Below are 23,440 nucleotides of genomic sequence, written 5' to 3' on the forward strand. Positions count from 1 at the left end.
GTTTATATGCCATTTGTCTCAGGATCCTGGAGCCCATGTGCACCATTGGTTTGGAATCAGGGTTTTCCAACTCCCCTAGATAAACTTTCCGTGTCCACCGAACCGGTAAAAGCGCCAGTCATCAGCTTTTCGCTCTCTCAATTCCGTCAACAACACCGGTGTCACGAGGAGGCAGTGAGTAGGACTTCCCTGGCAGTGGTTGTATCCATGTGAAACATTTTGAGAGATGACTCTCCCCACTCTTGGCCGTACCAGGGTATTTGAGGGCCTCGGGTGGCCCATAACCCAGATTCCTTTCCAGGTACCTTTAGAAGAATCCTTCCACGGTGTGGACCACCGGGAATTGGTAACTGCCCTCATACCTTTAACAGAACTCAAGACTAATGTATTCATAATCAACTTCTCTCTTCAATTCCTATTATTCCCCTTACCTAAGCTTCCTGGTCAAGTGTCGCCATGACCAATGATTCTAATACGCGAAATACTGTTCCAAGCCTACTAAAACCTCGCTCCAAACTGCACATTGGAGCCTTCAACGTACGCACCCTGTGTCAAGTCAGTCAGCAGGTCACCTCGGTTAAGACCCTAGAATCTCGTTCCATCGATGTATGCTGTGTCTCCGAAGCACGCATGCAGGATTCTAGTGTAGTCATCATTAACTTGACCTCACGTCGCCGAAAAGGGGACACGACGAGATACACCCTCCGTGTATCCGGCGACCTGATAGCTAATACTCAAGGACTGGTGGGTGTAGGTATAGCACTAAATACGAGAGCAGAACAAGCACTTTAAGAATGGATCTCTGTTAACAATCACCTATGTGCTACTTGGCTAAACGACTCTGTAAGAACTCGAAAGGATAGGAACACACGTCGTTTCCTTCTCGTCATTTCTGCCTACGCTCACACTGACTACAGCCTGGATGGAATGAAATATGACTTTTACAGAAAACTTTCCGAACATCTTAAAGCTAAACGCTCAGACATAGTACTCGTAGCAGTGATTTTAATGCCCAAGTAGGTAGCCTAAACCAAACAGAAAGACACTTCAGTGGGTGTTTTAGTACTAATTATTGTTAGCTTTATTCAATATTATATTTTTGGTACAAAATAAAATTCCCGGTTCAGCGAACGGATAATGGTGATCGTCTGCTACAACTGTTCTCAGACAATCGTTTATTTTTAGCAAGCACTAATTTGAGGCATAAGGAAAGGCACCGTCTAACATAGCGACCCCCTGAACCAAGCCAACAACGGATTCAAATAAACCATATGTTAGGATATAACACAGGGAGAAAGAATTAGTTCGTAGGAAGAAATGTATAAAGTAATATTAATCTCACGGTTTAAGGGAAGATAAAGAGTGTATACACCTACGCCATTGTGGTCGATTCTCAGCGATATCACCCAGAGTTTCCGCCAACCACTGGTTACAATAGTCGCAAAGACCCCAACCAAGTAGTCTGCATCTACCAACATGGCTCAGACTAGAAGTTAGTGACTTTGAGGACTCATGTCACATTTTGATTTGGCTGCCCTTGAATTTCTTCCAACAACCTTCAACACTAGTCAGCATTGCGCGTCGTGGTGATCGGTGTTCAGACATACGTAACACGTGGCCCAACGACCTCATCAACTGATTTACCATCATTGTCTGATACCCTGAATCTGATTCCACTGATACATATCCGGTGATCTCAGCAGATACGATCAATATTTTTAAGAAATCTGACCAGTAACTTGTGAGTATCTTCTACTCTTACTGGCCATGTTTCGCAGCCGTAAAGTATGACAGAGAGAACTGCTGCGCAGTATACTCGCCCCTTAGTCGATGGATATCTTGCCTTCACCATAGGTGATGTAAGTTGGCAAAAGCCAAACGAGCTGATCAGACTTCCAAGACAAGTGAAGTTGTCCACGCGTTCGACTACTTCACTCCCTATCCTTAGTTCAGGTGTTGACGCACGCCAGTTCTAGAGTAACAATTTACATTTAGAGGGGGAGAAACGCATTCCAAATATCCTGGCGGTTACTCAGTGCTACCAAAAGACTGCATTTTGTCAGCGTCTTCACCAAACAGGACTATGTCGTCTGCGTATTCTAAGTCGATAAGTGGACCTCCTGGTAGGAGATCAATTCCTGAGAATCCAGTTGAAGAGTGTTATTTCCAGCAATAGGTCTATAATGAATTTAAACAAAAATGGGGATAGTGGACAGCCTTGACGGACACCACTTAAGGTTTTAAAATCAGATGAAAGTTCGTCATAAGCTCTCACTCGACTAGCAGTGTTCGAGTAAAGAGCTTTCACAAGGTTTATGTACTTCTGAGGTACACCTTTCAATGACACCGCCACAGAGCCTCTCGGTCAACAGAGTTAAATGCTGCTCTTAAATCAGCAAAAACTATCATTGTTCTAAAACCTGACGGATAGTGAATATGTGGTCGATGCAGCCACGACCAGGTCTAAAGCCAGCCTGATTTTCTCGTGTTTGCAGCTCACAAGTCTTTGTTAGGCGTCCGATAACTACCGAGGCTAGTATTTTAGATGCTATATTAGTCAACCTAATCTCTCTATGGTTACCACAGGATGATTTTGACCCTCTTTTCCTGACTGTCAAGGGTCATTTCTTCACACCTAAAGAACTCGGTTGTTTCTACCTAAAAGCGTCTGATGGTTTTATAGTAGTTGGGTCACAAATGTTTCCTAACATAATGGTATTACTAAATGAATCTTAAGAACTGCTAAATGATAACTCTTTACAGTATACCGCAAGGTAAGACTTAATTGTTGTTAAATCGTACTACCTTGTAAACTTTCAGTTTGTAGTTGTTCATGAATTCGAGAAACTAGTATACCACTGAATACTGCTATCTGCCTAGCCCAGCCAGTTAAGTCAAGAACACAAATCTCAGCTTCTGCGGTACCAATCATTTATTTTAAATATACTGGGTTTATATACCAATCAAACAGACCATATCGTACCATGAAATAAGAAACAACATCTGTACAGACTTAGCTAAATGTGACTGCGAATAAGGGAGATAGTAATTGATAGACAGGGCATAACTCAAGAATGGTAAATCGTATAATAATAGCTCATAGGTCAAAATAAAACTTATAATAAGAGGGACATGAATATGAATAGTTTAGTTATTTAATAATTATACGATAAAAAATATACACATACTACTGGTCTATAAGTGGATCCCAAAGTTACCATTCATTATTCTTATCGGGACATAACACCAGAGTAGCTATATATACAAGTCAGAATATATATATGCTAAAATCAATCTTTCCGGCTATTTCACCATTGTCTTCGGACGACAGGCTTTTCCAACCATGAGGTGCTCTATTTTCTTCGTATCAATTTTCCTATACTTAGCTGAGCCGGTGGCCTAATGGTTGGGGTGTTCGACTGCTAGTCACCAAGTTCTTGGTTCGAGACCCGCTCCACCTATTAGCCACTTATTATCACTGACCCTCACACTCAGAAGCTGTTGAAGTTCAAAGATAGTCCCCTCCGTACATTTTTCTGACAAAACGTACCTTCCCAATCAGCCATTTGTACTACATTAAATCCTAAGGTTTAGAAAACGAAGCATATCATGTTCTATCGCAAATCTAGTATAATATTCAAATGTGCTACATTGAGAAGTTTCAATGTACGAGAAGCATGTTGATAATCATTACAGGCAACACATTTATCATCAACGTTGTACATTTGATTACTGTTCTCATCACCGTTTATTTTCCATAAATATATCAACCAAGTTTGGACTCGCCGGAGCTACCAAAAGCCACTACATCAATTTGACGACATAGAACCTGGTACGTATGTACATCGGCTAGGGTTGTCATACCCCATTAGCCCAGAGACAAAGTCATCAGACCAAATCCTAGAATAGTAGAGGTAGTAACAGTATCAGTAGTAATTGTGAGTAGGTAAGAAAGAAAATAGTGAAATAAAAAGGGTTTTCAGGAATTTAGAATTTGGGGAAGATAAAGGATGCAATTGCGCCATTGCAAACAACTTCAAGACATGCCATTCAAGCCTCTAACCACTGGTAACAACAATCACACGGATCTCAACCATGTAGTCTATATCTATTAACTCAATCCAATGGTCAGTGACCTCATTGACAGATGCCATGTCCTGGTTTGGCTGTCTCTAGCTTTTAGCCTACTTCTACACTAAACAACGCCATCATACACAAGCAATATGATTCAAAGACGAATACGTAGATTTTTACTTCGAAAATGAGTTGCACAGAAGAGTGCGAATTTCCAATGCCTTTGTCACACATGTTAGTGTTTTTCTTATACATGCACTGAACGGTTAGTGTTAAAGATTGCTGTGTATTTTTCTTGCGTTAAATGAATCTTACCTTACTTTGTCACTGAAAATAAATTCATAAGTAGTCACGATTGTTGCAAACCAACACATGGCATGAGTCCTTGAAGTCAATAACTTCTGATCTGAGTCATTTTAGTAGATGCAGACTACTTGGTTGGGGTCCTCGCGACTATCGTAACCAGTGGTTGGTAGAGACTGTGGATCGATCACCATGGCGTAGGTGTATACACTCATTGTATTCCCTTAAATCGTAAGAATAAAATTACTTTGTACCTTTCTTCTTACAAACCAATTCTTGCTCCCTGTATTATACGCTTATATACAATTTTCTATACATTGCTACCATTGAAGTAACCACTTCTATGAGTTTGGTGTTGATCTTGTTGTGCTAATGAGGTGTGGCAACTTGGACTGATGCATAATATGTACCTGATCTTACGTTGTAGTTGACTGACTAATGATGAATATTTATATGGTCACTAATCAGTTTCACTACATTAACAAGATCTTATTTTTCTTCCTTTTGATTACTGTTGACTGATACACCAACCCTCTAATCCCTGAAATTATTTTCGACATGTAGATACGCGTCAATTTTATCCATGTTTTGACTATATTTTATGTTGTGTCTTATTATGATATTCGTTTCTGTTTCCAACACCTACCTCAAGTTTGCCAACTAAATTGTTAAACCCTTGTTTATAGCTACATTACTCCCAATATTAGGCCGTTTGACAAGAAGCCATAAAACAGAAGGAACTCATTTCATACTACAAATTTTATTGCTGCTCTGGTTACATTTATCATGAGATTAAGTTGTATCAAATATTGAGCACCTAATTAGTTCCCTTTGGTTTTCAAAATTAGTAATGTATAAATGCTCAGTTAAGTGACATCCGGTTGCAGAATCCTTATTTTCAACTAGGGATCATGAAACCGTTTCAAATTATATACGAAAATACCAAAGTCTGGAGATCCTGCCAATTGTTATTTGGGGCCTTTCACATTGGTAGCTGTTAATCTCCGCAGAGGAAGACCGTTTATTGTAGTAAGAAATTCCACAGGGATAATAAGAGAATGACCTTAACACATTCAAACTAGAAAACTACATAGTAAATAAAGTCAATCATAAATTGAACTGTTTCTTAGTGGTCAAAACTTTCAGTTGGTAGGTTTCAGGTTCTAAACTCTCTCCGTCTACTTCGTTTTTGACACTCAATAATTATAGCTAGGTGTTCAATAAAGTGCTGCTCCAACCTGAATAAACAAATCCACATGTGGTATGTAATTTACACTGGAATGAGTCATATTAACGCAACTATTCCAACTAAAGAGTACGCTGAAATCCACCTTTAGTTAACGGGCTATTTTTATTGGGAAGTAATAGAACGCAGCGACAGCTTGTACGTCCATTGCCAGTAGGGCTGTTTGTAGTTGTTTGAACCACAGTAAACGAAAGTGGGTTAATAAAGCCCTTATACCAATAAGCCATAAATTGTCAAATGGTAGCAAATATTTAACATATTTCTGATTCTTAAGGATGATGGTACCACCAAACGATTAGTTTACAGGAGACCCACTTACGATAGTCAAAACTTAAACTTCCAATTTTTATTAGTTGAAATACAAATGAGACTTGTTAGGATACCTTTCCGTTGGGGATGTGAAATCAGCAAAACTACTTATGAAGACAAAAATCAATATCAACTTATGGTGAACGTAAGGTCAACTTTCAACACATTTTTATCAGACTACTTGGTGAACATGGCGCACGAAAGTTTTACTTCAACGGCATTTAACAAATCTGCACTATAGATACAATTAAAGATACCAAACTTATCATTGAAATATCGATAATAAAGGGATATTTATTAATGCTCATAAACCGGTGTGAAAACAGTTAACATCCAAACTCCTTAAATCTGTTACGAAGGAGAGAGCTCACATCATTTTGCCATGTAGAGAACGAAACGCTATGATGCAATTAGGACTAAAAATAGCTATCGTAAAAAAAACATTATTTAAAAGGAGGTAAAGGTAATTGGATTAGATCGTTTACTCGATAAGAATCTAGTGTATAGAATAATTATACAGATGAGAAGTAATGGCGTTTAGAGAAGTCTAATAACACTCAACATTGTGAGTCGTAATTTGACATCAACTACATCAGAAACAGTAGTACTTAGTTATTATCAATAGTACTTAAGTGGTAATTGAGTATACTTAATAGCTGACTGTTTATTCACGCCACAGTAAAGTTACATGTAGTCTTACCATTTATAATAGCACAAGATTAGGTTAATAAATAGATTTTATCCAAACCAACAGAAATTCTTGAAACAAGTTTGATTTGTTGCAACAATATATACCCTATATATCATTATCATCATAGTTCGTGAATTACTCTGTGAGAAATCACTACACGATTAGCGCAATTGTCCCTACAAGTGTGTGGGCAATTGTCACTTGTTAAATGTACATGGTGTAAGGATGTTTTCTATTTAGGAAAATGGAAAACGTGACTGGTATTTCAGGACTTGACAACATCAGAACTCAAAAGACAAATGCTTGAGATCACCTACACAGTATCTGTTCTGAACAATCATTTTTCCGACACTGGATTTTAGATCTCGTCACTACCACCTGGAATTCTTAAGGCATGGTAAAGTTCGCTATTTCCTTTTACGAACTCTCCTGTTTCATAAAGGCACTGTATTTGAAAATGTTGGTTTTCCTCTGGAAACACTTCCTTGAAATTACTAGCCACGATAGACCATTCTATCAGCATACGAATGACCGGCCAATGTATGATATACTTATACACTATAATACCCGATAATCTTAGGTAATAGTGAAACTGCCTGTTTATTTCTGGGCAATATCATGAAAAAACACACCCGAAACAATGTCAGCAAGCATAGAAAGGCGGGAGTGGAAGGATGGACACAATCATACTAACACCATGACTGAACCTCAGTCGGATGATAACTAGTGACGACAAATACTAAGTAACATCTAGTGATCTAAAATAAGACCACTGATACCAAAAGACTAACTACAAGTGAACAGCTTTATGGAAGTGACTTACATGAATAACAAAGTACATTGGATTCAGAAATTTGAGCAAGAGACTTCGTATACCAGGAGAACACCCATGTTGAGTGTTTGTGAAAATTAGAAGGTATGTACAAATTAATAATTAATGAAAGCCACAATGACGGAGGAAAGCACAACTTTGACTTTCTAATTTTACTTTTCCTTTGAAGCCATATGACGCATAAGCAGGGTTGTCAATTTTTCAATCTTTTTGATATCTTGAGCCATATCTGTGACATACTTTAACACCTATGCAAATACTAGACAAAATACCAACTCACTGTGTGATTATCGGTTAATTTAACCACAAGCTTTCGGTCCACGTGTCTATATTTTGTACACATACGACACTAGAAATAAGACAAAATTTTGAACTGATTACTTTTGAAGGGTCTTCTAAATAAAGAACCTCAGCCGCCTTCGCGAACTCCTCCCACGAGTTGAAATTAGTCATGTATTGCAACGTATAGCCCTCGAGAGGTTCGGCTTGGCGTGATGAGACGTTATTGATGAATAGAATAAGGTGTGGTATAGGGAATCTGAGATGAAAAAAAAACTGAGCTGATGCCTCACTGAGCATATAAGATGCAACAAAATCTTACATTGTAGGTGATTGAAAGACTTATTAATGCAAACACTGAACTTGATTATCCTAAATGTAGTTGTACCTTTTAACCTTTGGTAGATATGCGTCTAGCCTGGAAGAAGTATAAGAGGCAGTGTGTGCTAGAACCGGGAGATGAAAGGAAATTTAGTCTATGATTTTGTAACCACGTAAAATTCAGTACGACTTAATAGTGAGAGTAACAGAAAACTGTTAGAAGAACACAAGAGTAATATCACGATAACTGAACGATTGAAACTACCAGTTGACAGCGTTGCACAATAGGATTTCAAATGCGTCACAATGAGTTGAACCTTTAGCAAAGACATAAAAAGAAACGAAGGATTACGTATGATGTCCTCACGAAAATTAGTTTAAAATAGGATTGAGCAGAATAAGAGTAACTCTTGCCGAACAAGTCCATGTTTCTAGCAGCAATGAATCACTGGAATCATAGACTAATCAGTCTTCAGTAATAAGGATAGGAGGTCTAGTGACCTATTTTAATCCTTGCAGTTTGTTACACTGTGGAGGTCCAATCTCGTCTTGAATATATCAACAGAAGGTACTGATATTACGTGTTCTGGTAGAGAATTCCAGTAATTCACTACTCGGTGCGAGAAACGAAACCCCAGACGTAGACGATTTGATCTCGGTTTTTGGACTTTCTTTGAATGTCCTGTCAAATGATCAGCCCTAGACGGGAGGAAAAGATGGGATATGTCAGCACTAAGGTCATCGTTCAGGATACGATATGACAATATTAGATCACCCCGTATTCGCCGGTAAGATAACGGAAATAAGTTGAGGTGTCTCAGTCTGTCTTCATAAGATAGGCCAGATAGGCCTTTTACCATTTTTGTCCCGCGGCGTTGGACTCGTTCCAACATATCCGCCTCATATTTGAAACAAGGACTCGCTGCTTGAATCCCATATTCCAAATGTGGCCGTACGAAAGTTGGGTATAATAATCTAAACATTTCCTCATCCAGATACCGGAAAGATCTACGAATAGACCATAATACCCTATAGCTTTTTGTAGCAGCAGCCTTACAGTGACTGGTTGTGTTGAGATCATTACTTAGTATGACTCCTAAATCTTTATAGTTTCTTACTTTGGGCAACACTAGTCCACATATTGTGTAGTGATACGAATCATCGTAGTTATTTAATTGCATCACAACACTTTTATTAGGGTTTACTTCTAGTGACCACCCATTCATCCATGCCACTAATGAGTTAAGATCTTCCTGTAAAACTATTCTGTCTGACATACTATATATGGGTCTCCAAATCTTAATGTCATCGGCGAATAGTAGGACGGATGACTTAGCTATAACTGGTAATTCATTTACATAAAGTAAAAAGAGAAGAGGACCTAAAATCGTGCCTTGGGGGACGCCACTTTTTACTAGTTCCCACGATGAGAGAGCCCCATTTGCTCTTACCCTTTGTCTCCTTTCATGAAGAAAGTCACTTATCCAGTCTATGACTGCATAATGAATTCCAAAACTTTCCAGTTTTAATTTAAGACCAGAATGGGAAACCTTATCAAAGGCTTTACTTAGATCTATGAAAATGACATCTACAGGAATATTGCGATCTTTTGCCTCAGCCCAATCTTCTCTTGCAATGAGAAGATTTGTCAAACATGATAGACCTTTTCGAAAACCATGTTGTTCCTTTGACAAAAGATCATGTCTTTCCACGTAGTTTATAACAGCCATCCTAATAATTTTTTCCATTAGTTTTACAACTGCACTAGTTAAGCTGACGGGTCGATAGTTACTAACTAAATCCCTACCCCCAGTCTTATACACCGGACTGATTATTGCGTCCTTCCAGTCTCTGGGCAATCTGGACTGCCGTAGGGACATATCGAACAGTATCGCTAAGGGTTCAGCAATAACATCTGAGAGGGCTTTCATAATCCGAGGATGAATATCATCAGGACCACTAGACTTATCAGGTTTGAGATGCTGGAGTAGGCTTAAAACAGTTTCTTTCTTAATAACTACAGGGTCCATCAACAAGTCGCCACAATCACAATGAATAGGTGATCGTTCCTCATTCTTGGTAGAAAAAACTTTACTGAAATATTCCGAAAAAGCGGAAGCTTTTTCGGTATCATTTCTTGCCAAACTTAACGGATTTTCTTGTATCAAAAGTGATGGTATTCCATCACTTCTCTGAGTTCGCCTCTTTATATACGAGAATAACCGTTTTGGACTATGTTTGCAATCTTTAACCAATTGTTTTTCGTATGACCGTCTAGTCCTACTAATTAACGCTTTACAATTATTTCTAATCTTACAATAACTAGATCTGTACTGTTCTAAGCCAGTAGAGATGAACATGTCCCAGTGTTTTTTTCTACGCCTAAGGAGTTTCTTAACTTCTTTATTTATCCACGGTGGACTATTGTTCGGTCTACGTGGCACCAAATATGGTATGAACGGGGACGTGACTGCACTAAACTTGCCTTTAAATACAGACCACGCCTCGTCAACTGATGAGCTAGTATCTACTGACCAATCTATCTTAGTAGCACAATCCTGAATTTCTGGTATGTCAGCTCTCCATATGTTTGGGCGAGGCTTAATCTGATCGTATATCATATCGCTAGCTCTAAACATGAATGATAAAACAGCGTGATCGCTATTTACTAACGGGGGAAGAATATTTAGGTTGGCAATATCCTCAGTCTCATGGGTAATTACTAAGTCCAACAGAGAAGAACCTTGGTTTACACCAAAACGTGTAGGTTTGGATACATGTTGTACTAATGCATGTTCCATTACTGTTTCCAAGAGCCTGCTATCAAATGAGTTTATAGAGCATTTCGTGGTCATCTCAGTCCAACTAATGTCAGGTGCATTAAAGTCTCCTAATATCAAGCATCTGTTATTTGCACTCCATAGCCGAATGTGCTCTAAAATAAAGTCATCAGCTAAGCAGATTGGGCTGCGATAGATGACACCGAGTGCAAATGTACAACATCCGGCAGTGAGTTCACAGCTAATGACTTCACTAGTTCCACTATCATGGGATTCGCAAATGGAGGAGCGGATATTTATACTATTGGCTATGTATAGAAGGACGCCACCTCCTTTCCTGCATCTATGTCTATCACTTCTTAAACAATGATATCCGGATAATTCTGGGGTGATATCGAAGTCATGGACTAACCAAGTTTCCGTCACAGCTACAATGAGTGGCCTTAATTTGTCCACTAATGTTCCTAGCTCGTAGAATTTATGTTTTAGACTACGGGCGTTGGCATATAAAACTCCTAGGGGGAACGACCTATCCACACAGGCCTTGGTAGCATTCGCTTCCAAGACCTGACTATCCGAAAACCCACCAATCGGAGATTTTCTTCACCGTTTTGTCGACGGGTTTCTAGTTCAGCTAGTGCCGTCTTCCTTTTTATTCTATCTTCAAGAGACACATCCGGTCTCATTCGAATGTCAGAGTTGTCGTGACTTCGAGCGTTACTTAACAGAAGATTACGTTGTTTCTCCGACCCTAAGATTACCTTAAGGAGTCTACACGGTCGGGGTAGAACACTGTCATCGGCCCTTTTACCTATTCTAACTAATTTTTTGACCTGAACACCTTTAGCGTTATCTGGTAATATGCTACGGATATATTCTCCGAGCCTCTCTAAGTCATGGGTGTGTCTAACCTTAGGATCTGGATCGTTAGACTCTGGCAATTTACTCACAATAATATTCGATGATATTAAATTCCTCTCAGTCGCACTAGGATGATGATCTGCCGTTCTATCAGAGTGCGATAATGCATTGAGTGACTCAGACTGTGAGTTCCTCAATGGCTTGTCAACCGAGTGTGCTTTATCATTAGCTTTTTTTCCTTTTCTTTTCCTCTTTACTGCGGTCCATTTTTGGTCATTCAGGACAGCTGCATTGGGACTATTGGGGACGGTGACGGTTTTATCCGGGTCCTCAATTTCTACTAAAGATGCATGATTACTCATGTCAATACCATGTGGTGATTTACTCCTCGTTTGTTGTAACGGAAGTTTCACTTTGTCATTAATTAGAGTAGGTTGTTCAGCGCGTTTTGTAACAGCACTTACAACACTGACACAGTCTTCACTGTCAGTGCTTGCGTTACTAGCGCACCCACTATCTTTCTTTTTACAGGCTAGAGCCAATAGGCTCATAGCCTCTTGGATTAATGTCGTCTTGTTAGTACAGCAGAACATACAAAGCCAGTGCGAGTTAGGCTTAGAACATCGTTTGTATGCAGCTGGACTGAGACGGGTACACATCTTGTGGAACCATTTTTTGCATTCATCGCACTGCATCCCTTCATCTACGGGGAATAAACAGTTCGGCTGTCCACATTTGAATGAACTACCAACCATTGTAATCAGATTAGGTTTAAAACACAATATGATCACAATAATAACAAAAACGTCAGAGTATATGCAAAAGAAGGAACCACGAGACAAAGTTTTCAATAAAATTTCAAACCTTAACTGAATTAATTCAAGTTAAAGTAGACCAAGAATGCTTTTGATGCAACAAATACACAAAAGCAACGATAATCACAACAAGTATGAAAGTCACTGCCCTTTTTGAAACGCGCTTCTAATCTCGTACTATCTTACATCTGTATGTTCCGTGTTCACATAATGTGTCGTGGTATTAGTTACGAAGTACTTGATAGTCTTGTTAGAGACGAATATAGTGTCCTACATTTTTCAAAGTGTCACGGGTCTCTGTGTAAGTTTTGCGAACATATGTGTATTTTCCTGAGACATGCGTCTTGTCCCTCCATTGGATACACAGAATTGTCCCATAGACAATTCTGTGTATCCAACGATTGATTCATACGTCATTTGTTCCCTCAGGATACTGGAGTCCATGTGCATCATTGGTTTGGATTGAGGGTTTTCTAACTCCCCTAAATGGACCCTCTGTGTCCACCAACCTGGTTAAGGCGCTGGAGTTTCTCTTTTCGTCCTCCCAATTTCATAAACAACAGTGATGCCACGAGAAGTTAGTGAGTAGGACTTCCCTGTCGGAGGCTGTATACGCGTGGCTCTGTGAGGGCATTTCGAAAGAGAGGGCGGGTCCTCCTCACTCTCGGATGTGCCAGGGCATTTGAGGGCTGACTGACTGAAAAAACAACTAGACCCTTTACACAAGTTTTTTCTTACTTGGAATATTTAGAAAGACCACTCTTATTGTTGGTATGCATTTGGTAACGTTCTTCCATAACTGGTTTACGTATTTTATATTCTGTTATTTTATTATAGAGGACTAGACAATGCTGGCAAAACAACCATCGTAAAGAAATTTAATGGTGAAGACATAAACAGTATATCTCCAACACTAGGTTTTAGTATTCAAACACTAGAACATATGGGGTATTCAATCAAATTATCAACATTATTCTAAGTACATATTTTTAGTTTTAAATTGAATATATGGGATGTCGGTGGACAAAAGTCTTTGCGATCATATTGGCGAAATTATTTTGAAACTACTGACGCATTAATCTGGGTAGTGGACAGCTCAGATCGCCTTCGTCTAGAAGATTGTCGGATAGAATTGTCTAAACTACTAGTTGAAGAGCGATTGGCCGGTGCTACTTTACTTGTGTTCGCTAACAAACAAGTAAGATCAGTAACTGTATTTCCGATTGGTTTAAATGGTTTGAATAATTTTTTTTTTTCCTGGTTAGCGTTTTTTTAGCGAGTTGGTTTTCTTCGGGATGGGGTCGCTAACCCCATGTCCAACCCTCCTCCTTTACCCGGGCTTGGGACCGGCAGTAGCCCCCGGAGGAGCTACAGGCGGAGTTATTTTTAATTGGTTACTTAAACTAATTCTATTTTTCATAAACTTTTCTATTGAGTTAAGAAACGCTTTGCATAATCATTATAGCTAACTAGATATCCTAATAATAAATATATTTTTGTGATATCCCAACAAGTAGAAAATTGTATTTCTGACGTTTCATGACTTAATGTAAGTCACTTCTTCGGAGTAGCTGAATAACGGAAATAAAACTAACACAAGGTTGAATAGTACAAAAGAAACAGTGTATAATATTTTTTTGGTAGTACTAAATATATTCTCCATTAGTTCTATTGTACTATTTAAACTTGTGTTAATTTTATTTCCGTTATTTAGTTACTCTGAAGAAGTGACTTACATTAAGTCATGAAACGTCAGAAATACAATTTTCTACTTGTTGGAATATCACAAAAAGTATATTTATTATTAACCTTCTACCCAACGCTCAGTTTATTTGAAGCCATGAAGTCTAATCTTGGCATTGAAACCTACTAACTAGATATCTATTTCAAATTGTTTACACAAAGTAATAGGACATCCTTGATGAGTTAGGGGCAGCCAAACCAAAACGTGGCATCAGTGCTTGAAGTCACTAACCTCTAGTCTGAGCCATGTTGGTAGATGAATACTACTTGTTTGGGGTCCGCGTGACTATTTTCACCAATCGTTGGAGACTCTAGGTGACACGGCTCAGAATCGATCACAATGGCGTAGTTGTATACACTCCTTATCTTCCCTTAAACCTTAAGATTGAAATTGCTTCATAACTTTCTTCCTTCCTATACTATATCCTTATATACAACCTTTCTTTTATATACTACCACCACTACATTAACTACTATGAATCCGGTGCTCATCTTGTTGTACTGAGGTATGACAACGTACTGTAAACAATAAGGGGAACAACTTTTATTTCTCCATTGACTCATTAACAGTAAATCGTATCTATGAGTTATCACATGTCGGCGAGACTAAACTATATGGACGAGCCAATCAGAAGCTTTCGCGGGTTTTCAGGGTCACGGCGCTAAGTTCGGTACCTGATGCTTATGTACGGTCGGTTTACAACGGATTTTAGAGAAGGCGTGATAATTCAGCGTCTACAAGAGAAGTGATCATAAGATTTTGGCGCGAAATTCAATTATCCATTTGTATAAATAGAGTTTTGGCATTATAGCTGATGTCAGTTCGTGATGAAAACCCTAAGTACAATTCCTAACCTTAACCATGAGCTGTAAATCATAATTTGAATTCTTCACACAGGTTTATAACCCTCATGTAGTCTTAGTAATTATGTTGACACTCTCAGAGTCACTCTAGCGTCGCTCAAAGGTCGTCCATAATTTATAGTCTCATCCTTAACCCTAAACCTTAACTCTAACCCTAAACCATACCAATATAACAACAACATTGAAGCTATGTGGTCGAGGCTAAAAGAATTTTTGAGACCTTATCATGGTTCCAGAGGTTGACTACTATAGAGCTAAATGGATGAGTTCCTGTACCGTATGCACTATGATTTTAGAACTTCTGAACCTATATCTAACCTTGATAAGTTTTTGAGTCATTTAAAAAAACAGTATCCCCTTTAATTTTTGAGTTTCGTATAATCTATTTTTACTGTGTACTAACTGTCTTCTGATTGGCTAATACTTCTCAAGGTCATTTAAAATTCGTTCAGAGGTCGTCCATATAGTTTAGTCTCGCCCACATGTCAAAGAGTAATAACCATCAAATAATCGGAAAGACTAGATTTCTATTGTTATGTCATAAATACAAACATAAATCCATTTATATGTATGTGGCTCTTAAATAAACGCCGTCTCAGAATTGAATTACAAAACACACTGAAGTATAATGTTAAATATTAACTGCAAACAGTCTAGTGCCGAATGCTTCTCAAAGTACTGATTAATGCTGATTTTCTTTTTATTAACCTTATGGTATTTTATAAATACTTGCATACTAGTTCGTATATGAGTTGTATTATGTATCTCATTTAACTTATTTATTTATTTATTTAAACACATAAATATTGGTACAAAGGGGCACCAGATATATATGCACCGCACAAATCTCATTTGATTTGTGTGGGGGCTGTGATACTGCCCAGGTGCCCAAACTGAAGCAGGTGGTTTTCTTAGGGGGCCACCCCCGGAGCCTTTGACATAAAGGTCTGACCCACAAGACAGTGGAGCATCGTGAGGAGATGCAGTCTCATGGTAGTCGGTGACCAACAATTGATTCATACGCCATTTGTTCCTTCAGGATACTGGAGCCCATGTGCACCATTGGTTTGGAATCAGGGTTTCCCAACTCCCCTAGGTGAAGTTTCCGTGTCCACCAACCCGGTTAAAGCGCCGGACATTCGCTTTTCGTCCTCTCAATTTCGTAAACAAAACATGTGGCACGAGAAGTCAGTGAGTAGGACTTCCCTGTTAGAGGCTATATATTCGCGTGATCATGTGGGAGCATTTGGAGAGGGAGAACGGACTCTCCCCACTCTCGGCCGTACCAGGGCATTTGGGGGCATCTCATTTAGTAAGTAAATGAGTGTGCACTCTGCCTTGAGGTGGTACTGCAGGACTACCTATGAGAATCAATGTTCATGCGTTTTCATATCATCCAGATTCTTCAATCCATATATCATTTCAACTTGTCATTATTAATCAAAAACAAATTTTTTTTATTTCATATTTTAGGATTTATCTTCATCATTGAAAGCATCACAAATCCGTGAATTATTACATTTAGATGAGATAACAACACATCATTGGTTAATACTTGGTTGTAGTGCAGTTACTGGAGAGAATTTATTAGATGGTATAAATTGGTTACTTAAAGATGTATCTTGTAGAATATTTTCATCAGATTAGTAAAAAAAAATCATTTTCATTATGAATTTCTTTGTGTTGTTGTTGTTAGAATTTACTCTCTTTTTTTGTACATGAAGTAGTGAAACTTCATCAGTTGAGATGGCTGGGACATGTGTTACGTATGTCAAACCACTGACTGTCCCGACGTGCAATGTTTTAAGGTGTAGGAGTAGGTTCTGAAGAAAGCTATGGGTGGCCAGACCAAAACGTAGCACAAATCCGTGAAGTCACTGACAAGTGGACTGAGTCATGTTGGTAGGTGTAGACTACCTGGTTGGGATTCGCGAGATGATAGCAATCGATGGGTAGAGACCATGAATGACATGGTTCGAAATCGTTTGCAATGGCGAAGGTGCATCCACTCTTTGTGTTCTGCCAAATTCTAATCTTCTGAATTCTTCATGTCTCTATCTTTTTCTCTTTTCAAATTTATTTCACTGGATTATATCCCTTGAATAACTTCTTCAAACCCTAATCTTTCACATTACTGCCTAAACTCTTACTACTTCTACCATTATGGGATTCGAATGAACAACTGGATCTCTGTGCTAGTGTGGTATGGCAACTCGAACTGATGTGCGTACGTACGAAGTTCTATGTTGTAACTGACTGACTGACTCTTTTTTGTACAAAATGAATTTCATGTAATAATTAGATTATGATGAAGTTACTATCATCATTGTTTAATGAAACATGTTTATCGTATTTCCTTAGATGAAAATAACATTGATAATATAATTTTGTGCATAAATAACCATACTATATGCCTGTAAATATTATTAATTATTTCAAAAAACTATTTATGTTCCATTCGTAGTTGTAGTTCATTCGTCGCCAATTGTTATGACTTGTGACCGAGTGGGTGCCCTGTTAATTTATAACGTGGTAAGACCGCCAATTAGAGAGCAGCTAGTTATCGATTGGAACAGTGACACACGGGAACCATACAAGCAGTCCAGAGTACGTATCGGTCCTGCTTTCTGCCTAGCCCAGCCAGTTAAGTCCAGAACAGCCTCTGTGGTATGAATCATTATATTTCAAACATACTGAGTTTACATACCAACCAAACTGACCACATCGTACCTTAAAATAGAAAATAACATGTGTACAAGATTCAGCCAAATGTGGCTGTGAATGTGGGAGGCAGTAATTAATAGACTAAGGATAACTCAAGAACGGTAAATCATATAATAATAGTTTATAATTCAAAATAAAGCTCATGATAAGGGAAACACGAATATGAATACTCTACTTATTTAGCGATTATACGATAAAAAATATATGCATAATATTGGTTCATAAATAGATCCCAAAGTTACCATTCAATATTGTTATCGGGACATAACACCTATAAACTTTTAAGTTATAGAAGTTTCAAATCCTTCTCTATCTTCTCAGGGTATTGTTTACTTTTATCTTTCCATTGTTATTTAGGACTGCAATTGATCAGTCTCTTGTTGGTATATGTATATCCTGTGTGGACTGCCTCGATATTGCCTGAAGTCATAAGCTTTATAAACACAGGATGCACATATGTCAACAAGAGACTGATCAATTGCAGTCTTAAATAACAATGGGAAGATAAAAGTAAACAATACCATGTGAATTTAAATTTCACCCCATTGCACAAGCAGGTGGCTATCAGGACTTAGTAGCTAAGTAGATAATATGATGGCGTTTGAAGTGAACGGTACTGGGTTCGAGTCCCAGAGTGAACGTCAACTCTGAGATGCAGGTACGTCCAGCTGACGAGTCCCAAATAGGACGAAACGCGCGTCCTAGATTCTACTGCTAGCCACTATCCACCTTTGCTTCTCTATCTGTTTCAATCTTTATAGTTGACCCAAAGAGTTAATTGTTTTTGCGGCTTAAGTAATATACAATAGCCTAATACATGTAATCATACGATTAATTATCTCCATCTAAATACGAAATGTTGATTTAGAACTGTTTTACGTCAACGTTTAAATCAATGATAGTGAACGTAGTAGTTAAGCATGTTGACCACTTCACTCATCTTGTAAGTTCCATCAGCCCTGGTGTGTTAGTTTCTGATGGAATCTCAATATGGATTCGGAAATCTCTGTTGGCTTTTACCCAATATTTGTTATTTGTGACATAGGCCAGTTGTCTGTTTGTAAATAAAAGTGTTGGTCTACTGTCTCATTTTATGACTGTGAAACGTGACTTCCAAAAATACTAGGCATTCGTAGGTTACTAGTATTCGATCATAGACGTCTTCGAAAAATATCTCGCATATGTTTGGTCCACCAAGTGAGCAATGTTAAGGTTAGACTTAAGGTACAATGTAAAGATGGGAAATCGGCTGGTGAGGTTGTGAATTTCTATCTACTTAAGTGGATAGATCATTTTCTACGTATGATGACTTGTTATATTTACTGCAATAGAAGTATGTTGGAAAAATGCTAGGCGCGGTCAATTAATGACTAGGAATCGGTTCCCCAAAGTCGCTTATTGTTGAACCGAGCCGTCTAGGTAGGTGCACACTGTTTGGTTTTGGTCCGCGCAATGTGTGTGACTTGAGAATTCAGATATGGTTTAGAATAGGTCACAATGGAATAGATGTATCCACTGCCTTAAAATACTTGTAATTTATGTTGCGCGAATTCATTCTCTCACTAATCATAACATCTATGCCTAGTTTTTCTCACTACTGATGACAGTGCTAGTACTTCTACTTCTCTGACATTCGTGTTGATAATTTTGTCTCTGAGCTGATATGGTGTAGGAATTTGAACCGATGGACTCAGTGGGTTAGAGTGTTGGGAGTGTGTTTAGACTATAATTTATAGACGAGTCAATCAGATTTAAAATGACAGGTATTAGGTTTTGGCGAGAAATTCATCCATTCATTTACTAAGTAGTATTTTGGCATTATAGATGATGTCAGTTCGTGATAAAAACCCTGAATCTAACTCTTAACCCGAATGTACAGCCGTAAATTCTAATCCTGATTCCTCATACTAGTTTATAATCCTCTAAGTGGATATTATGAAGGTTAGTGAAAAGTCGTTTAAAGGTCTTCCATAAATTATCGCGCCCTAACTTTATTCCACCGATCTTCAACACTAGTCAGTATTGTCTGTTCTACTTTACGGCTGTGAAACGTGGCCATTAAGAGTGGAAGATACTCGTAAGTCACTAGTATTTGACCACAGATGCCTTAGAAATATTGCTCACATCTGCTGGGATAACCGGGTAAGTAATAGTGAGGTTCGACGCAGGGTATTAGGTAATGATGGTAAATCAGTTGATGGGGTTGTAAATCTTCATCAACTGAGATGGTTGGGTCACGTGTTACGTATGCCTGAACACCGATTACCACGACGCGCTATGATGACTAGTATTGGGGATGGTTGGAAAAGAGTTAGGAGCGGCCAAACCAAAACATGGCATCAGAGCTTGAATTCACTTACTTCTAGTCTGAGCCATGTTGGTAGATGCAGACTACTTGGTTGGGATCCGTGTGACTATCGCAATCAATGGTTAGAGACTCTAGGTGACACGGCTCATAATCGATCACAATGGCGTAGGTGTATACACTCTTTATCTTCCTTTTAACCTTGAGATTAAAATTGCTTCATAACTTTCTTCCTTCCTATACTATATCCTTATATACAACCACTAAATTAACTACTTCCATGAATCCGGTGTCCATCTTGTTGTGCTAACGAGGTATGGCAACTTGGACCGATGCATAAATGTACCTGGTCCTACGTTGTAGCTGACTGACTGATTGTCTGTCGTGATAATCAGTGTTTAAGTATGAAAACTACTTCTTTCCAATGAATTAACTTCTTATATAAGTCATCAATTAAAGTGATTAGCTATTATATTTAAATAAGATAGTAATATTGATTTCTTTCATTTATTGTTGTTATTCAATAACTTTTTAAACTAACAATGGATGGATTGAATGAATGAATGAGTAACAACAACAAGAAGAAGAACTCTTCATCATTGAAGATCTAAAGAACTATCCATCTAACCATTGTCTCAAACTTCATCTTCGATCTTCTGCCTCCAGGCGTTGTTTCCCTTTCAATTGATGATAATATACCACTTATTATCTGTCAACATCATAAAGGATCTAAGGAAATATCCATCTAACCATTGTCTCAAACTTCATCTTCGATCTTCTGCCTCCAGGCGTTTCTCTTTCAATTGATGTTAATATACTACTTATTATCTGACAACATCATAAAGGATTTAAGAAAGTATCCATCCATCTATCAATCTATCCTAACTATGTCCAACTTATCATTAGACCATATTCATGTTCTATCTATTCATGCATATTATGATACCAAAACTACTACTGAAATTATAGAAATGACAAATTTATTAAAATATAAAAGTCAAAATTTTCATTGTCAAGTTGAATTATCTATTAATGAATGTATAGCTAAAGAATATTGGAGTATTGGTTTAGTACAAGCATGTGATCAATTGTATTTAGAAAATTGTTATGGTAATTATGGTAGTACATTATGGGAATTTCATCCATTAAAAAGTGGACGACATAAAATGGTTAATGACAGTGATGGTATACAATATCCATTTTATAATCTTATAAATAGTAAATATGATCTAGATCAAGGGATTGTGAAAGATCAGATCATCACATTAACATATGATGATCATTTTTATCCAACTGTAGCATGGGAATTACCATATTATGGTGGTATACAATTAACTGATATTATAAGAAAACAAACATTTTGGGTATGGTTAATTGCCATAAAACATGGTAAACATTCAAAGTTCAATTCTTTGAATCATCAACTATTCAATGTTGAACAAGATGAGGTGTACATTTTAAATACTATACGTTGGTATTATACATTACATATAACATTTGATCCATATCAACCAATTGGTAAACGTTTAAAACACATTGATGATATCCAACAAGAACAACCAATCATATTAGAAGATGATAATAAGAAGTTACCATTATCTGCATTAAGTCCACCACATTGTAATGCAGCACAATCATTAATATGGTATCCAAATAATATAAGAGATGAACCAAAATTAATTATTCCACCAAAACAAATTATAGTACCATGGAGTATATGGATAAATGATATGACATTAAATAGAAGTACTACAATGAAAAGACCTAAACAATGTAAATTAGTTAGTGAATGGTTTAATGACAAAGAAATTGGTATTAGAAATGATACAAGTTATAATAAACGACAGGAGAAATTATCAACAGGTCATGGTACTTCAAGATCAGCTCGTACATTGAAACGTTCAAGAGGTTAGAAACGAGAATCATGAGCTGAATTTCTGAAGTACCATGAATAGAACTTTGTCACCTTCGGAAATTCATTTAGTTAGGAATCCCTTTTCGTTGTTTTCTTTAGTTTGTTCTGAAACTTACAAAATGAACTATCATTATTGTTTCTTATTTTCTTTCTTTTTCTTTGATAATCGTATGTCTTGCTAAAGAACATTCATTTCAATGAATAGTCAACAATGACTATTACATTTTATTTCTATGATTATTTGCTTGTTTACTTATTTAAACACATAAATATTGGTACAAAGGGGGCACCAGATATATATGCGTCACACAATTGTGTCAGGGCTGTGATGCTGCCTGGGTGCCCAAACGGAAGCAGGTGGTTTTCATAGGGGGCCACACCCGGAGCCTTTGACCTAAAGATCTGATCCACAAGGCAGTGGAGCATCGTGAGGAGATGCAGTCCCATGGTAGCCGATGACTAACAATAGCTTCATACGCCATTTGTTCCTTCAGGATCCTGGAGTCCATGTGCACCATTGATTTGGAATCAGGGTTTCCCAACTCCCCTAGGTGAACTTTCCGTGTCCACTAACCTGATTAAAACGCCGAGTATTCGCTTTTCATCCTCTCAGTTTCATAAACAACAGTAATGCCACGAGAAGTCAGTGAGTAGGACTTCCCTGACAGAGGCTATATACGCGTGGCCATGTTAGAGAATTTGGAAAGGAAGAGCGTACTCTCCCCACTCTCGGCCGTACCAGGGCATTTGTAAACTACTCGACTTTTCTTACTCATTAGTAGATTGATCAACTTGTGTTATTCTTTTAAAGGAAGCATTTCTATAAAGATATTTGAAAGAGTTTAAAGATTTCAACTAATATGGCCGTTTTAGTCAATAGAAAACGAAGAATCTTAATGTTTAATCAATGCTTTTTTGGACTTTTGTTACGGTATCAGAAACGATTAGTTATAGAGGAAGAAACAATAGATCCATCATTCAAGATGAGAAATGTTAGTACAGGAATAAATCTTATACTACTATAAGCTACAAGAAAACGATCTATGTGCTTTAATCACCCTAGCTGGAAGAGGTAGAAAGCTTCAATTACTAGCTTATTACCTACTCAGCTTGGTTCAATCAGTCGCAGTCTAGAACATGGTACGTATGTACATTAGTCCAAGTTACCTTAACCCATTAGCACAGAGAGATAAAGTTGTCTGGCCAAGTTCCAGAATAGTGGAAGTCGTAACAGTGTCAATGGTAATAGGAAAGACTAATCATAGACCATACGACTCGAATAGAAAGTATAACTCAGCAAAATAAAAACGTAAAAAGATGAGGAATTCAATGGCTCAAAATGTGGAGGGGACTACGAAGAATAGATGCAACTGAGCCA

At 37.9% G+C, this 23,440-nt stretch overlaps 3 protein-coding genes across 3 annotated transcripts; 2 read left to right on the forward strand and 1 right to left on the reverse strand.

Annotated features, from left to right (window-relative positions):
- Nucleotides 1–7,415: 7,415 nt before the first annotated feature.
- On the reverse strand, nucleotides 7,416–8,349 carry Smp_103310 (signal recognition particle 9 kD protein,putative). The gene is made up of 3 exons (XM_018789497.1): nucleotides 7,837–8,349; nucleotides 7,736–7,804; nucleotides 7,416–7,703 (listed from the first exon to the last, which is right to left on the reverse strand). Exons 1-3 carry the CDS (start codon nucleotides 8,032–8,034, stop codon nucleotides 7,608–7,610), a joined length of 363 nt encoding a protein of 120 aa, XP_018646431.1. The 5' UTR covers nucleotides 8,035–8,349; the 3' UTR covers nucleotides 7,416–7,607.
- A 5,000-nt stretch (nucleotides 8,350–13,349) lies between these two features.
- On the forward strand, nucleotides 13,350–16,765 carry Smp_164660 (ADP-ribosylation factor-like 2, arl2; the record flags this gene model as incomplete). The annotated part of the gene is made up of 3 exons (XM_018789508.1): nucleotides 13,350–13,459; nucleotides 13,505–13,709; nucleotides 16,592–16,765. Coding segments are annotated over 3 exons (489 nt in total), but the record flags the coding sequence as incomplete, so codon positions are not given.
- Nucleotides 16,766–21,034: 4,269 nt separating this feature from the next.
- Smp_078910 (hypothetical protein) lies at nucleotides 21,035–22,060 on the forward strand (the record flags this gene model as incomplete). The annotated part of the gene is made up of 1 exon (XM_018789519.1): nucleotides 21,035–22,060. The coding sequence occupies one exon, from the start codon at nucleotides 21,035–21,037 to the stop codon at nucleotides 22,058–22,060; it is 1,026 nt and encodes a 341-aa protein (XP_018646433.1).
- Between the last annotated feature and the right edge of the window lie 1,380 nt (nucleotides 22,061–23,440).

This window comes from Schistosoma mansoni (genome assembly GCF_000237925.1).
Source record: "Schistosoma mansoni, WGS project CABG00000000 data, supercontig 0134, strain Puerto Rico, whole genome shotgun sequence".
NCBI classification, from domain to species: domain Eukaryota; kingdom Metazoa; phylum Platyhelminthes; class Trematoda; order Strigeidida; family Schistosomatidae; genus Schistosoma; species Schistosoma mansoni.

Coding starts and splice junctions, on each gene's coding strand:
- Smp_103310 (XM_018789497.1), bottom strand. CDS start 8,034: ATGCTCAGTGAGGCATCAGCTCAGTTTTTTTTTCATCTCAGATTCCCT. Junction 7,805..7,836: donor ATTTAGAAGACCCTTCAAAA/GTAATCAGTTCA, acceptor TCTTATTTCTAG/TGTCGTATGTGTACAAAATA. Junction 7,704..7,735: donor AATTAACCGATAATCACACA/GTGAGTTGGTAT, acceptor GTATTTGCATAG/GTGTTAAAGTATGTCACAGA.